The sequence below is a fragment of the Saccopteryx leptura genome, chromosome 3, assembly GCF_036850995.1.
Source record: "Saccopteryx leptura isolate mSacLep1 chromosome 3, mSacLep1_pri_phased_curated, whole genome shotgun sequence".
Lineage (NCBI taxonomy): Eukaryota > Metazoa > Chordata > Mammalia > Chiroptera > Emballonuridae > Saccopteryx > Saccopteryx leptura.
The window spans coordinates 74,673,332-74,689,192 of NC_089505.1; the positions used below are offsets into that span (position 1 = coordinate 74,673,332).

Genomic DNA, 15,861 nt, shown 5'->3' on the forward strand with positions numbered 1-15,861 from the left:
CCATGGGGTCACGTCTATGATCTCACGCTCAAGCCAGCGAGCCCGTGCTCAAGCTGGTGAGCCCGCACTTAAGCCAGATGAGCCTGTGCTCAAGGTGGTGACCTCGGGGTTTCGAATCTGGGTCCTCTTCGTCCCAGTCTGACACTCCATCCACTGCACCACCGTCTGGTCAGGCCATATTCCTTATTATTTTACAAAAGCTAAACCACATAGGTATAAAAAATGCATTTATAAAGTGATCCCTATATCTTCCTTTATGCTTAAGAAATTACTTGAACATTTATTTTTATTTCTACTTTTTTTTTGTTGTTGTTGTTGTTGTTGTTTTTTTTTTTTTTTTTTTTTTTTTTACAGAGGCAGAGATAGACAGGGACAGACAGACAGGAACAGAGAGAGATGAGAAGCATCAATCATCAGTTTCTCGTTGCGCATTGCGACTTCTTAGTTGTTCATTGATTGCTTTCTCACATGTGCCTTGACCACGGGCCTTCAGCAGACCGAGTAACCCCCTGCTGGAGCCAGCGACCTTGGGTCTAAGCTGGTGAGCTCTTTGCTCAAGCCAGATGAGCCCGCGCTCAAGCTGGCGACCTCGGGGTCTCGAACCTGGGTCCTTCCACATCCCAGTCCGACGCTCTATCCACTGCGCCACCACCTGGTCAGGCTATTTTATTATTTTTTAAAGATTTTAGTTATTCATTTTAGAGAGGGAAGAGAGAGAGAAGGGGGGAGGAGCAGGAAGCATCAACTCCCATATGTGCCCTGATGAGGCAAGCTCAGGGTTTCAAACTGGCAACCTCAGCATTCCAGGTCGATGCTTTATCCACTGTACCACCACAGGTCAGGGCTATTTTATTTCATTTTTATTGTTTTTCTAAGAGAGAAAGGGAGAGACAAAGAGAAGCATTACTTTGTTGTTGCTTCACTTTAGTTGTGCATTAAGTGCTCTCATATATCTGAGAATCCCCTTGACTGGGGATTGGACCTGTGACCTTGGGCTCAAGTCTAGCCAACGATTGCCTGCTCACAAGCTGGTGACCTTGGGTTAAAGTCAGCAACCTTTAAATCGTGTTGATGCTTTCACACTCAAGCCAGTGATACCATGCTCACGCCGGTAAGCCTGTGCTCAAACTGGTGACCTCAGTGTTGCAGGTTGCTGCTCTATCATCTGTGCCACCACCAGTCAGGAGGCAATGATTGTAGATGCAACACCAACGCATGATCTGTGAAAGAAAAAACTGATAAGCTGGATTTCGTTAAAACATTAAACAGAAAATGTTGAAAAAGAAACATTTGATACAGGACTGTTGTCCAAATTTACAAATAACTCTTAGAACTCAACAATAAGAAAACAACTAGAAAATGGGCCCTAGGCCTGACCTGTGGTAGCATAGTGGATAAAGCATCAACCTGGAACACTGAGGTCACCGGTTTGAAACCCTCCCAGCCTTGCCTGGTCAAGGCACATAGTAGAAGCAACTATGAGTTGATGCTTCTTGCTCCACCCCACCCCCTCCTCTCTTTCTCCTCTCTCTAAGATAAAGAAATAAAATCTAACAAAAAACACCTTGAGTCTGACCTGTGGTGGTGCAGTGGATAAAGCATCAACCTGGAACTCTGAGATTGGTAGTTCAGAACCCTGGGCTTGCCTGGTCAATGCACATATGGGAGCATTCTTGCTCCTCCCCCTTTCTCTCTCTCCTCTCTAAAATGAATAAATACCCCCCCAATAAAAGAGGTATTAAAAAAAAACTGAATAAAATGGGCCCAAAACAACTCATAAAAGAAAATAGAGAAGGCCAATAAGCATATGAAAAGATACTCCACATCATGTCATTATGGAAATACAAATTAACAACAACATGCCACTGTACACCTATTAGAATGGCTAAAATATAGAACACTGACAACAGCAAATGCTGGTATGGATGTGGAGGAACTAGAACTATATATCTCATTTGTTACTGGTGGTAATGCGAATGATAGTCACTTTGGAAGACAGTTTGGCAGTTTGGTAAATCTATACCTTCCTCTCAGTTTTGCTTTGAGCCTAAAGTGCTCTAAATAAACAGTCTTTAGAAAATATATTGTGGCCCAGCCAGACCTGTGGTGGTCCAATGGATAAAGCGTCAACCTGAGATGCTGAGGTTGACGGTTCAAGCCAGTGACCTTGGGCCTCAAGCCAGTGACTTTGGGATCCTATCGATGATCCTGTGCTCAAAATGGCAAGCCCTGTGCTCAAGCTGATGAGCCTGTGCTGTGGCCGGTGACCTCAGGGTTTCAATCAGCGGTACTCAGGTCCCAAGCTGATGCTCAATTCTGTGTGCCACCACCAGTAAGGCCACATTGTGTAACCTTGGCAAGTTCTGTAACCATCTTTTTTTTTTTTTTTTTTTTTTTTTTTTTTTTTTTTTTGGAACGCTTCACGAATTTGCGTGTCATCCTTGCGCAGGGACCATGCTAATCTTCTCTGTATCGTTCCAATTTTAGTATATGTGCTGCCGAAGCGAGCACTGTAACCATCTTTTTTTTTTTTTTTTTTTTTTTTTTTTTGTTTGTTTGTTTTTTTTTTTTTTTTTTTTTTAACAGAAACAGAGAGTCAGAGAGAGGGATAGACAGGGACAGACAGACAGGAATGAAGAGATGAGAAGCATCAATCATCAGTTTCTCATTGCGTATTGCGACACCTTAGTTGTTCATTGATTGCTTTCTCATACATGCCTTGACCGCCGGCCTTCAGCAGACTGAGTAACCCCCTGCTGGATCCAGCGACCTTGGGTCCAAGCTGGTGAGCTTTTTTGCTCAAACCAGATCAGCCCGTGCTCAAGCTGGCGACCTCGAGGTCTTGAACCTGGGTTCTCAGCATCCCAGTCCGACGCTCTATCCACTGCGCCACCACCTGGTCAGGCTGTAACCATCTTTTGGTCCCTCAGTGCAATCTCTGTGAAATAGGATTGATAATAGTATGAGTAGCCCTTAATGAGCGAGGACAACTTCTCCGAGAGCATTCTTTATGTACATATTGAGGATTCAATAAATTAATACATGTAAAATTCTTAGAACAATGCCTCATACACAGTAAGCATTTTAGACCACCACCTATTATTGTTTTTAGTGACAGAAATCATGTGTCACAAGAATTTAAAAAATCCAGATGACCTGTTTAGCCCAAAGCCTTGCATATTTAAATTGCTTATTAAACATTATCTGATGATGATAAAGCCCTTGGTGTGAATGGGAGTACTCCAGAGACACAAGGACTAGAGGAAATAATCCTAGGGGCTGAGGGTAAGATGATGACAAAAGACAGAGTAAGATTTCAGAACACTTATCCTGTTCTGGAAACGAACCTCAGAATAGAAACTGATGTTTTTGATAAAGAGGCACAAAGCCTTTTTATTCTTGAATCTCAAAAAAAAAAAAAAAAAAAAAGCGGGGGGAGGGGGTGGCAGGAGGAAGCAGCGGCAGCGCTTGTGGATGTCGCTGAGAGTGAGCGGCGTCCGAACATACGGCGGCTGCTGAGCGCCCGTCCCGGGCCTTCGCCGGAGCCCACACCCGGCTCTGCGGCCCCTCACCTGTCAGGGCGGCCCTGCGCCTGCTGCCAGTAAGGCGGCGCGTCCTGCATTCTCCGTTGTCCGGGCCAGCCGGCTCTTGGCGTCTGCTGGCTCCCCCTCGCTCGCCTGCTCCCTCCTGAGTCACCGCCGCCGCCGCCATGGCCGAGAATGGTGAAAGCGGTGGCCCTCCGAGCTCTCAGGAGAGCGCCGCGGCGGCCGAAGGTGCCGGCGGCTCCGCGGCCGCTGCCTCCGCGGAGCCTAAGATCATGAAAGTCACTGTGAAGACCCCGAAGGAGAAAGAGGAGTTCGCCGTGCCCGAGAACAGCTCCGTTCAGCAGGTCTCAGGATCATTCAGCCCAGCAAACAAATACCAGTGGAAGCAACGTTACGACCACTTCAGCTTCTAATAGTAACTCCACATCTGGTTCTGCCACTAGCAACGCTTTTGGTTTAGGTGGCCTTGGAGGACTTGCAGGTCTGAGTAGCTTGGGTTTGAATACTATCAACTTCTCTGAACTACAAAGCCAGATGCAGCGGCAACTTATGTCCAATCCTGAAATGATGGTCCAAATCATGGAGAATCCCTTTGTCCAGAGCATGCTTTCAAATCCTGACCTGATGAGGCAGTTAATTATGACCAATCCACAAATGCAGCAGTTGATACAGAGAAATCCAGAAATTAGTCATATGCTGAATAATCCAGATATTATGAGACAAACATTGGTGTCGGGAGCCGATCCACTAATGCTGGCTAACTAGGTCACAGCAGAAGAAGATCCACAACTGCTGGTTGACAAAGTCACAGCAAAAGAAGATAGAGTCACCGCAGTCAAGACCAACAGCTGCGGGTTGACAAAGTCACCGCAAGGAAAGGCACGATACTTCCCCCTTTGATTTTTTTAATTAATCTGGCCTTATATCCCCCCTTTTTCTGGGTGTGTGCTATTATTTGTGGCACAGGGATAATAGTACCGTACTTTCCCTGTAGATTTGTAGTAATTTCTTTGGAAATGAGACAGAAGGTGTAAGTTCCACAGAAAAGCCTGTAAGCCCCTTGATCTGGGCTCATAAACATAAGAGGCTGGCTATGATATCCCTCGTAAAGGGTTAAGTTTGTAGGAGAATTTCTTATTAATCATGTTAGAAAGAATATAGTTAGAACTTAGCTAGTATATGAATATAGTAAATAAATAAAGTTTAACTAGACATTAGAATCTTAGGTAAAGTGGAGTGGAGTGGCCTGTTGCATGGCCTTGGATAGGAGTGCAGCTGGCTAGTAAAAAATGTTTTGTTAAAAGACTTGTTTTATCACTAAAGGCAGTTACTGGGCTTTCTCAGTGAGACATTCTCATGAGATTTATATACTTTCCCAAGGTTTTTCATTCAGATAATAAAGAGGAATATAGGGGAATCCATAGAAGCAATAGCAATTAATGCCTTCTGATATTATGTTGCTACTAGCTATCTTGCAGGTGCACTCTATATATCTTTAAGCAAAAGTTACTCTTAATGTTATGTCAATTCCTTAATGGGCAAGCCTTTTGTTATCTTGTGAGAAAAGTCAGGACACTGCATAAACTCAAGGCCATTTGCCTGAGCAAGCGGTGGTCCTTTGCTACTCCCTAATGATTTTGTCTGTTAATCTCTCTCTGCCCCTTGACTCACAACAACAGTAAAGTTGAGTTATTAGTTAGTACTAATCCTTTAAAGGCTTTTACCGATGTTATCGCTATTCAAGTTATTTTTTAATTGTACTTTGAATGATTTGCCACCTGATTTGTAGTTTACAGATATAAATTAACTGTTATCTGGAAACATGTAAACATAGTGAAACAGAAGCAATGATTAATACCATGTAATTGTAACTTGGTGTGTGTGTATAAAAAAGGAGCTGTACTAGCGTTTGGTAGAGATGCCTGGCAGTAAATGCTAACTAGAGAATAAAGAGAAAGAAAAGAATTCGGCTCTCTCACTCGATTTCGCCGACGCCGTCTCCTCCTGTGGGACCCCTGGATCCCCCCCGGGGCTGGACCCCGGCATTTGGCGCCTGATACAGGGACCTACAGGTAATCCCCCCTCGTTGTCTCGGGACGGCTAGGACTCCACTCAGGGTGCTGCAGACCCCCCTGTAAGAAAGACAGGGTGAGGATAGGTGGAGAATTTCAGAACTTAAGATTTTGAGAAGTCATGGGCCATACTGAGTCTAAAGAAAGAAGACTCTTTATAAAAGTCATTAAGTATACACTTTCCCAAAAAGGAGTTAATGTTTCCACTAAACAAGTAGCTCGTTTTATGAAATTCGTACAAAAATGTTCTCCATGGTTTCCAGATGAGGGAACGCTTAGTTTCGAGAAATGGGTTAAAGTTGGAGAAGATTTAAAACTTTATTATGAGCTACATGGACCAGAAAAGGTCCCAGTTGATGCATTTGCTTTATGGAGCTTGATTAAAGATGCCTTAGATCCAGAACATGAGATGCATAAACTTTCTAAGGCAACTGCTCCTCCAAAAGAAGAGACTCCGTTAATTAGAAATAGAAGGCACTCTCAAGATACTACAAATCATGCTATGGCCTCTTTAAAATTAAGTAAACATCAGGATGATAGTGAAAATCATTTATCTCCAACAGATGAGGCTGAATTAGAAGATGAGGCAGCTAAATATAATAGGAATAATGAGGATTGGAAGTCAAAAACAGTCTTGCCCATATTATATTCCTCCAAGACTGACAAAAAGGATGAAAATAAGGCTATTAAAATGTCTTTGCCTCTACCAGTACAATCACCAGATGTTAATGAAAAGAAAAAATCATCAGGGTTAACAGGGTTGCAGAAGGCAATTCAAGCTTCTTGCGACCAAGGGGAAACTGATTTGGCATTATGTTTTCCTGTGGCTGTGGCTGGTGAATTTGATGATGAGGAGGATCCTACATGGGAGCCGCTTTCTTATAAATTATTGAAAGAGTTGAAAATGGCTTGCAGTCAATATGGACCCACCTCTCCTTATACTATGTCTTTGATAGAAACAGTTTCTCATAATTGGATGACTCCTTATGATTGGGAACAAGTGGCTAAAGCTTGTTTATCTGGAGGAAATTATCTCCTTTGGAGAGCTGAATATGAGGAGCAAGCTAAACAACAGGCAGTTAGGAACAGGAGGACTCATAATCCTGTGATTAGAGAAATGATTACGGGAGAAGGAGAATTTGCTGATGTTAGTGAACAGTTAAAACTTTCTAAACCAGCTTTGATACAAGTGAATGGTTGTGCTATATCAGCTTGGAGAAAGTTGCCAGCTTCGTCTGGTGGAGATGTTACTGTGGTAGGAGTAAAACAGAAAGGTGATGAACCTTATGAGGAGTTTGTTGCTCGGTTGATTCAAGCAGTAAGAAGAGTTATTTCAAATGAGGCAGCAGGAGATATTATAATTAAACAGTTGGCTTATGAAAATGCTAATTCCACTTGCCAGGCCATGTTGCGGTCAGTGAGGAGAGAAGGAACGATAGGAGATTTCATCAAAGCCTGTCAGGATGTAAATCCTGCTTTTGTTCAGGGAGTAACTATTGCTGCAGCTTTAAAAGGAGAAACGTATCCTCAATTTATTAAGACTATGTATCAAGGAAAAATGCCTTCTGTCAATGAAGCTTCCTCTAAGGGAAGTCTTACTTGCTTTACTTGTAATCAAACGGGCCACTTTAGCCGACAATGCCCTAACAAGAGTGAGCAAGCAGGCCCAGGAGTGCAAGAGACAGCTCCCATAATTAATAATACTAATAATAATGTCCCATTACCTAAGACTTTGTGCCCACGCTGTCAAAAAGGATTTCATTGGGCAAAGCAGTGTCGTTCTAAATTTCACAAAAACGGACAGCCATTAGGACCAAAGTTAGGAATAGAATGGCAGCCCCCACATAATTCAAATCTGACAAGTAATCAAAGTAGCAATCAGGGAAACTGGCAAGGGGGCCAGCCTCAGGCCCCGATAACAATTGGGGCCAGCCTGAATCCATTTGTCAACTCCGGTCCGTCTCAGACCTCACCAGGGCAACCCCAGGCAGCGCAGGACTGGACCTCTGTTCCACCGCCTCAGCAATATTAACCCCTGACAGTCCGGCGGTTACATTACCAACAGGAGTTAAAGGTCCCCTTCCTAAAGGAATGGTTGGATTATTAATTGGCAGAAGTTCAACATCTTTAAAAGGAATATACGTAATGCCAGGAATAATTGATTCGGACTATGAAGGGGAGATAAAAATAATGATTGCTCCCCCAATTAAAACGCTTGAGATTTATCCTGGTCAAAGAATTGCTCAGCTTTTACTATTGCCTTACTGTCCCATCGGAAAGCCTATATCTGAACAAAAACGGGGAGAAGGTGCCTTTGGCTCCAGTGATTTTGTGTTTTGGATACAAGAAATTAAGAAAGTTCGGCCACTAAAGAAATTAAAGATTTCTGGAAAAGAAATCGAGGGGCTTTTAGATACCGGGGCAGACGTCTCCTGCATTGCTGGCAAAGATTGGCCTCGAGCCTGGCCGACTCAGTCAACTCCAACCTCATTAGTTGGACTTGGCCAGGCTTCAAATGTTGCTAAAAGTTCTCAAATATTAACCTGGCAGGATGAAGACAATAACCAAGGAACTTTCTGCCCCTATGTAATTTCAAGTATACCATTATCTCTCTGGGGGAGAGACATTTTAGAACAAATGGGTGTTTTCATGTACAGCCCGGATTCAAAAGTAACTGCACAAATGTTACAGATGGGTTTTGATCCTAATCGAGGGCTAGGAAAGAAACAGCAGGGCCAAGTATATCCAATTCAGACGTTAGAAAATCAAGGAAGACATGGTATAGGATATACAAATTTATAGTTGGGGCCACTGAGTTATTTGCTGCCGATCCTATTAACTGGAAATCTAACAACCCAGTATGGATAGAACAGTGGCCCCTGAGTTCAGAAAAAATTAAGGCAGCCAGAGAATTAGTTATGCAGCAATTACAGGATGGACATATAGAAGTTTCTAACAGTCCATGGAATACTCCTATTTTTGTTATTAAAAAGAAATCAGGAAAATGGAGGTTGCTACAGGACCTTAGGGCTATAAATGCCACTATGGAAGATATGGGGTCATTACAACCTGGACTCCCCTCACCAGTTGCGGTGCCTCATGGCTACAGTGTAATTGTTATAGATTTACAGGACTGCTTTTTTACTATACCATTAGCTACACAGGATTGTCGAAGGTTTGCATTTAGTCTGCCATCAGAAAATTTTAAACAACCTTATGAGAGATATCAATGGAAGGTATTACCCCAGGGAATGAAAAACAGTCCCACGCTTTGTCAAAAATTTGTGAATCAAGCTTTAGATCCAATAAGATTAAAATATCCTGATCTTTATTTAATTCACTATATGCATGACATTTTGCTTGCTCTGCCTGATCGGGAAAAATTGCATAATATTTTACAAGAAACAACTCAGTCTTTACAGAATTTTGGATTAAAAATTGCCCCTGAAAAAATTCAAGTACAGCCACCTTTTAATTACTTGGGACGTGTTCTGTCTACAGACATTGTCAGTCCTCAAAAGTTACAATTAAGAAAAGATCATTTAAAAACTCTAAATGACTATCAAAAATTATTGGGAGACATTAATTGGATCAGACCCTATTTGAAATTAACTACAGCAGAGCTTAAGTCATTGTTTGATATTTTGAGAGGAGATGCTGATCCAACTTCTCCTCGAGAGCTTACAGAAGAAGCGGCAAAAGCTCTTAGAAAAATAGAAGAAGTAATTAATAATCAACATTTAGTCAGAGTTATTATAGAGGAACCATGGCAGCTTGTGATTTTAGCCACTGAACACACTCCTACCGGATGTTTGTGGCAGAATGGCCCTCTAGAGTGGCTTCACTTACCTGTCTCTCACAAGAAAGTTATTATGCCCTATACTGATTTGGTGGCTACTCTTATAATTAAAGGAAGAAACCGCAGCAGAGAGTTGTTTGGTAAAGAAATGGCGGAAGTCATTGTTCCTTATAATAAGGATCAATTTCAAGCATTATTACAGCTAAATTCAGAATGGCAAATTGCTTTTAGTAATTTTACAGGGCAGGTTTTATTTCATCTTCCTGCTCACCCACTGCTGCAATTTCTAAAAAGACAATCAGTAATTTTTCCCACTAAGACTTCTAGAAATCCGCTGCCACCACCAGCTGCACTGGTTTTTACTGATGGCTCATCTAATGGTAAAGCTGTAACAATTATAGGGAATGAGCATATTATCACTGAAACTCAGGAGAAATCAGCGCAAAAAACAGAAATTATTGCTGTTATAACAGCATTTCAAAAATTGAAACATGTTCCCTTTAATTTGTTCACTGATTCACAGTATATAGTTAAAATGTTTCCTCACATTGAAACTGCTTCTTTACCACATCATCTAACCACGATTTTTTCACTTTTAAGCAGCCTACAAAAGCAGATTCATTCCAGAACTCTCCCTTTCTTTATCGGCCACATTCGCTCTCACACTTCTATTCCAGGGCCACTACACGAAGGAAATCGTCTTGCTGATTTTCTTACACAGCAGAAAGCAGTGTTTACAGCAGTAGAAGAAGCTAAACTTTCACATGCTTTACATCACCAGAATGCATCTGCACTCCGGTGGCAGTTTCAACTATCTCGTGAAGCTGCTCGAGCTATCGTGCGTAGCTGTAACACTTGCCCTACTCACTTTTCTAATCGTAGTTTTGGAGTTAACCCACGAGGACTCCGACCCAATGACCTTTGGCAGATGGATGTCTGTCATATTCCATCTTTTGGCAAACTTTGCTATGTACATGTTTGTGTTGATACCTTTTCAAATGTTGTTGCTTGTACTGCACGAACTGGAGAGGCCTTTAAGGATGTAGTACAACATCTTTTTCACTGCTTTGCTATTCTAGGAATGCCAAAGGCTATTAAAACTGATAATGCTCCAGCATATACATCAGCTGCCTTTAAAAGGTTTTGTAACACCTTTAATATTTCACATATTACTGGCATCCCTTACAATCCACAGGGACAAGGTATAGTAGAAAGGACTCATCAGACCCTGAAAATGCAGATTCAAAAACTACAGGAAGGTGAGTTAAAATATAGTTCCCCACATCAGCTTTTAAATCATGCTTTGTTTGTCATTAACAATCTTAATTCAGACTCTCAAGGCCACACTCGCATGCTGAGACACTGGAATCTGGATCTGGATAAGCCTAAACCAATGGCAAAGTGGAAGGATTTATTGACAGGTCAATGGAAAGGTCCAGATGTAATTTTAACTCAAGGGAGAGGGTATGCTTGTATATTTCCACAGGACGCTGACTCGCCTCTTTGGATCCCAGACCGGCTGATTCGCCATGCCTCGCCGGAGGTCTCCGCTGCCGCCGCCGCCCCCTCCTTATCTCCCTCCTCCTCCTTATACACCATCCAGCCCGGAGGAGACTTCTGTGCCACCCGCGTCATCAGTGACTTCCCAGCAGAGGTCATCAAGGAGCTCTCCGTATGATCCTGTTACTCGAGGGATACAGCGATTGTCACTACAGGGAGCTAGACGACCTCCCTATCAACGGATGGCTCGCTCTACTCGAACTGTCAACCCACCAACCTGGGGCCAGTTGAAGGCGTTGTCTGAAAGGGCTGATTCAATTTGTCGTCAGCAAAATATAGAGCGTAACCCTGTTAATATGTTTATTGCTATGCTAGCTGTACTTTCAATTCAGGTACTTAATGTTGAGGCTACTGGACAAAACAAATCTTATTGGGCTTATATTCCAAATCCACCATTAGTTAAGCCTGTTACTTGGGGAGGAGATGATATACCTGTGTTTAATAATCATACTAAGTTTTTGGGAGGATCATGTAGTTCTTTTATTATGCATAAAACTGATTCAAATTTCTCATTTCATGGAAAAACAGATAAGGTACCTATATGTTTTATGTTTAATAATACTCACAAGATTTCTGGATGTTTTTCTACTACACTTAAGACTATTTTGACTGACTCTCCTAAAAGTAATAAACCTGGACACCCAACAAGAGACTTATGGTCTCTCACAATTCTAATGCCTGGAGGCCCTGACACCCATGAGTATAATCCTGTTACATTGCCTCCTAAGGGATTTCACCCATGTAAACTTTATCCTCCAAAAAAGGCAACTCAAGAGCCTTACTGGTGGTCTGTAGAGAATAGATTTGGTTTTCCCCCATGGCAAGAATGTGCATATTACAATTATATGAATTATACTGCATATGCTGTTAATTTCACTGTACAAGATTGGTCTAGTCCTTATTTTGAATATGATTATAGAAAATTAGTGCAGGAAATGAAAGACGATTACAGTTGGTCAGATAAATATAATCCTTTAAATAAAATCATCACACGTTGGCAGTCTGCTGGATGGATACCTGCACAGCTGACTTATCAGGATGAATTAACCACCAGGTATCAAACAAAGCTTTGGCAGCTAATTGCAGCTGCTGCACCAGCATATTTGGTTAGGCCTTACCCTTATCCTGCTCAGAATATTTTTGTTCAGGCTTGTGTACAGGCTCCTTATGTACTCTTGATTGCTACAATGGACAGTAATCTTTCTGTTAGTACTTATAATTCTATGTTTAGCATTTCCTGCTCTCGCTGTGTTTTAACAAACTGTCTATCTATTGACACCAAAGCTCAAGTTATGTTTATTTTGCGACAGCCACCTTATGTGATGTTACCTGTTAGTCTGTCTCAGCCTTGGTATGATGACCCAGGGTTGCATGCACTACAGGCTGCTTCTGAAGCGCTTGCTCACCATCGAGGAAAGCGATTTGTTGCTGAATTGATTTTGGGAATTACTGCTCTTATTGCTATTATAGGATCTGTAGCTGCTTCCACCACTGCTTTAGCTCAATCAGTTCACACTGCAAATCATGTAGATAGTTTATCTCGTAATATATCTCTTGCATTAGCAGTACAGGAGACTATAGATAGGAAGTTAGAATTGAAAGTGAATGCTTTAGAGGAGGCTTTTATTCACATATGTAATGAGTTGTTAGCTATGAAGGCTAGAATGACTCTTAGATGCCATGCAGGATTCAGGTGGATATGTGTGACTCCTTTAGAATATAATCAGTCTATCATAGCATGGAATAATGTACAGAATCATTTGTTAGGTGTATGGAATAATAGTGATATTAGTTTAGATTTGAGGGAATTACATCAGCAGATACAAAACTTAGGACATTCAGGCTCTTTAGTCTCTGCCTCAGAAGTAGCTGATCAATTTGTTGAAAACATTAAAAGTATGTTTTCTATGCATGGCCTGACCTCTCTGGCTACTGATATAGGCATAATAATAGCTGTGGCAATTATCACTCTTCTTGTCCTTCCAGTCATATTCCGACTCTTAAACAGCAATCTCAGAGAAACAACGGTGAAAATACAAAAGCTTTATTTAAATAATAAAAAAGGGGGAGATGTCGGGAGCCGATCCACTAATGCTGGCTAACTAGGTCACAGCAGAAGAAGATCCACAACTGCTGGCTGACAAAGTCACAGCAAAAGAAGATAGAGTCACCGCAGTAAGACCAACAGCTGCGGGTTGACAAAGTCACCGCAAGGAAAGGCACAACAACACTTCCCCCTTTAATCTTTTGAATTAATCTGGCCTTATATCCCCCCTTTTTCTGGGTGTGTGCTATTATTTGTGGCACAGGGATAATAGTACCGTACTTTCCCTGTAGATTTGTAGTAATTTCTTTGGAAATGAGACAGAAGGTGTAAGTTCCACAGAAAAGCCTGTAAGCCCCTTGAACTGGGCTCATAAACATAAGAGGCTGGCTATGATATCCCTCATAAAGGGTTAAGTTTGTAGGAGAATTTCTTATTAATCATGTTAGAAAGAATATAGTTAGAACTTAGCTAGTGTGTGAATATAGTAAATAAATAAAGTTTGACTAGACAATAGAATCTTAGGTAAGGTGTTATGGAATGGCCCGTTGCATGGCCTGGGATAGGAATGCAGTCAGCAAGAAAAGAATGTTTTGCTAAGAGAATTGTTTTATGACTGAAGGCAGTTGCTGGACTTTCTCAGTGAGACACTCATGAGATTTATAAACTTTTCCAAAAATTCTTTCTTCTGATAATGAGAGGTATGGGGGGGGGCATCCATAGAAGCAATAGCAATTAATGCCTTCTGATATTATGTTGCTACTAGCTATCTTGCAGGTGCACTCTATATATCTTTAAGCAAAAGTTACTCTTAATGTTATGTCAATTCCTTAATGGGCAAGCCTTTTGTTATCTTGTGAGAAAAGTCAGGACACTGCATAAACTCAAGGCCATTTGCCTGAGCAAGCGGTGGTCCTTTGCTACTCCCTAATGATTTTGTCTGTTAATCTCTCTCTGCCCCTTGACTCACAACAACAGTAAAGTTGAGTTATTAGTTAGTACTAATCCTTTAAAGGCTTTTACCGATGTTATCGCTATTCAAGTTATTTTTTAATTGTACTTTGAATGATTTGCCACCTGATTTGTAGTTTACAGATATAAATTAACTGTTATCTGGAAACATGTAAACATAGTGAAACAGAAGCAATGATTAATACCATGTAATTGTAACTTGGTGTGTGTGTATAAAAAAGGAGCTGTACTAGCGTTTGGTAGAGATGCCTGGCAGTAAATGCTAACTAGAGAATAAAGAGAAAGAAAAGAATTCGGCTCTCTCACTCGATTTCGCCGACGCCGTCTCCTCCTGTGGGACCCCTGGATCCCCCCTGGGGCTGGACCCCGGCACATTGGAACTTGCCAGGAATCCAGCAATGATGCAGGAAATGATGAGAAACCAGGACCGAGCCTTGAGTAACCTGGAAAGCATTCCAGGGGGATACAATGCTTTACGGCGTATGTACACAGATATTCAGGAACCAATGCTGAGTGCTGCACAAGAGCAGTTTGGTGGCAATCCATTTGCTTCCTTAGTAAGCAATGCATCCTCAGGTGAAGGTAATCAGCCTTCCCGTACAGAAAATAGAGGTCCATTACCTAATCCATGGGCTCCACAGACTTCCCAGAATTCATCAGCTTCCAGTGGCACCACCAACACTGTGGGGGGAACAGGTAGTAGTACTGCCAGTGGCACTGCTGGGCAGACTTCTGCTGCACAAAGTGGGGGGCCTGGAGTAGGAGCTAGTATGTTCAACACACCAGGAATGCAGAGCTTGTTGCAACAAATAACTGAAAACCCACAACTTATGCAAAACATGTTGTCCGCCCCCTACATGCGAAGCATGATGCAGTCACTAAGCCAGAACCCTGACCTTGCTGCGCAGATGATGCTGAATAACCCCCTATTTGCTGGAAATCCTCAGCTTCAAGAACAAATGAGACAACAGCTCCCAACTTTCCTCCAACAAATGCAGAATCCTGATACATTATCCGCGATGTCAAACCCTAGAGCAATGCAGGCCTTGTTGCAGATTCAGCAGGGTTTACAGACATTAGCAATGGAAGCCCCCGGCCTCATTCCAGGGTTTAATCCTGGCTTAGGGGCATTGGGAAGCACTGGAGGCTCTTCAGGAACCAATGGCTCTAGCTCTGCCCCTAGTGAAAACCCAAGTCCCACTGCAGGAACCACGGAACCTGGACACCAGCAGTTTATCCAACAAATGCTGCAGGCTCTTGTTGGAGTGAATCCTCAGCTACAGAATCCAGAAGTCAGATTTCAGCAACAACTGGAACAACTCAGTGCAATGGGATTTTTGAACCGCGAAGCAAACTTGCAAGCGCTGATAGCAACAGGAGGTGATATCAACGCAGCTATTGAAAGGTTACTGGGCTCCCAGCCATCATAGCAGCATTTCTGTATCTTGAAAAATGTAATTTATTTTTGATAACGGCTCTTAAATCTTTAAAATACTTGCTTTATTTCATTTTGACTTTTGGAATTCTGTGCTGTTATAATCAAACCCAATATGATGCATTTTAAGGTGGAGTGCAGTAAGATGTGTGGGTTTCTCTGTTTTTGTTTTGTTTTATTTTCTTTTGGTGGAACAATGGGAATCAATGCTTTTTCATTTAAGGCTACTGCATGCATCAAAACACTTCTGCATTAATTGTATTTTTTTTTAAAATCACCTTTTATAGTTAGGTGAACAATTTATTTTTTGTCCTGCATCTGTTCAGTTTATTTGCTTTTTAAACATTAGCCTATGGTAGTAATTTATGTAGAATAAATGCATTAAAAGAAGCAAAAAAAAAAAAAAAAGCCACCTCCTTCAACAGTCCGACTGG

The 15,861-nt window shown here is 41.9% G+C and overlaps 1 protein-coding gene and 1 non-coding gene across 2 annotated transcripts; one reads left to right on the forward strand and one right to left on the reverse strand.

Moving 5' to 3' along the window:
* Positions 1 to 2,404: 2,404 nt before the first annotated feature.
* Positions 2,405 to 2,511, reverse strand: LOC136401913 (U6 spliceosomal RNA). Its single transcript, XR_010750836.1, has one exon. It is a non-coding gene; the product is annotated as a U6 spliceosomal RNA (small nuclear RNA).
* A 967-nt stretch (positions 2,512 to 3,478) lies between these two features.
* LOC136399314 (ubiquilin-1-like) lies at positions 3,479 to 15,657 on the forward strand. The gene is given in 3 exon segments (XM_066374356.1): positions 3,479 to 3,885; positions 3,887 to 4,270; positions 14,366 to 15,657. Coding segments are annotated over 3 exon segments (1,617 nt in total). The 5' UTR covers positions 3,479 to 3,709; the 3' UTR covers positions 15,423 to 15,657.
* The last annotated feature ends 204 nt before the right edge of the window (positions 15,658 to 15,861 follow it).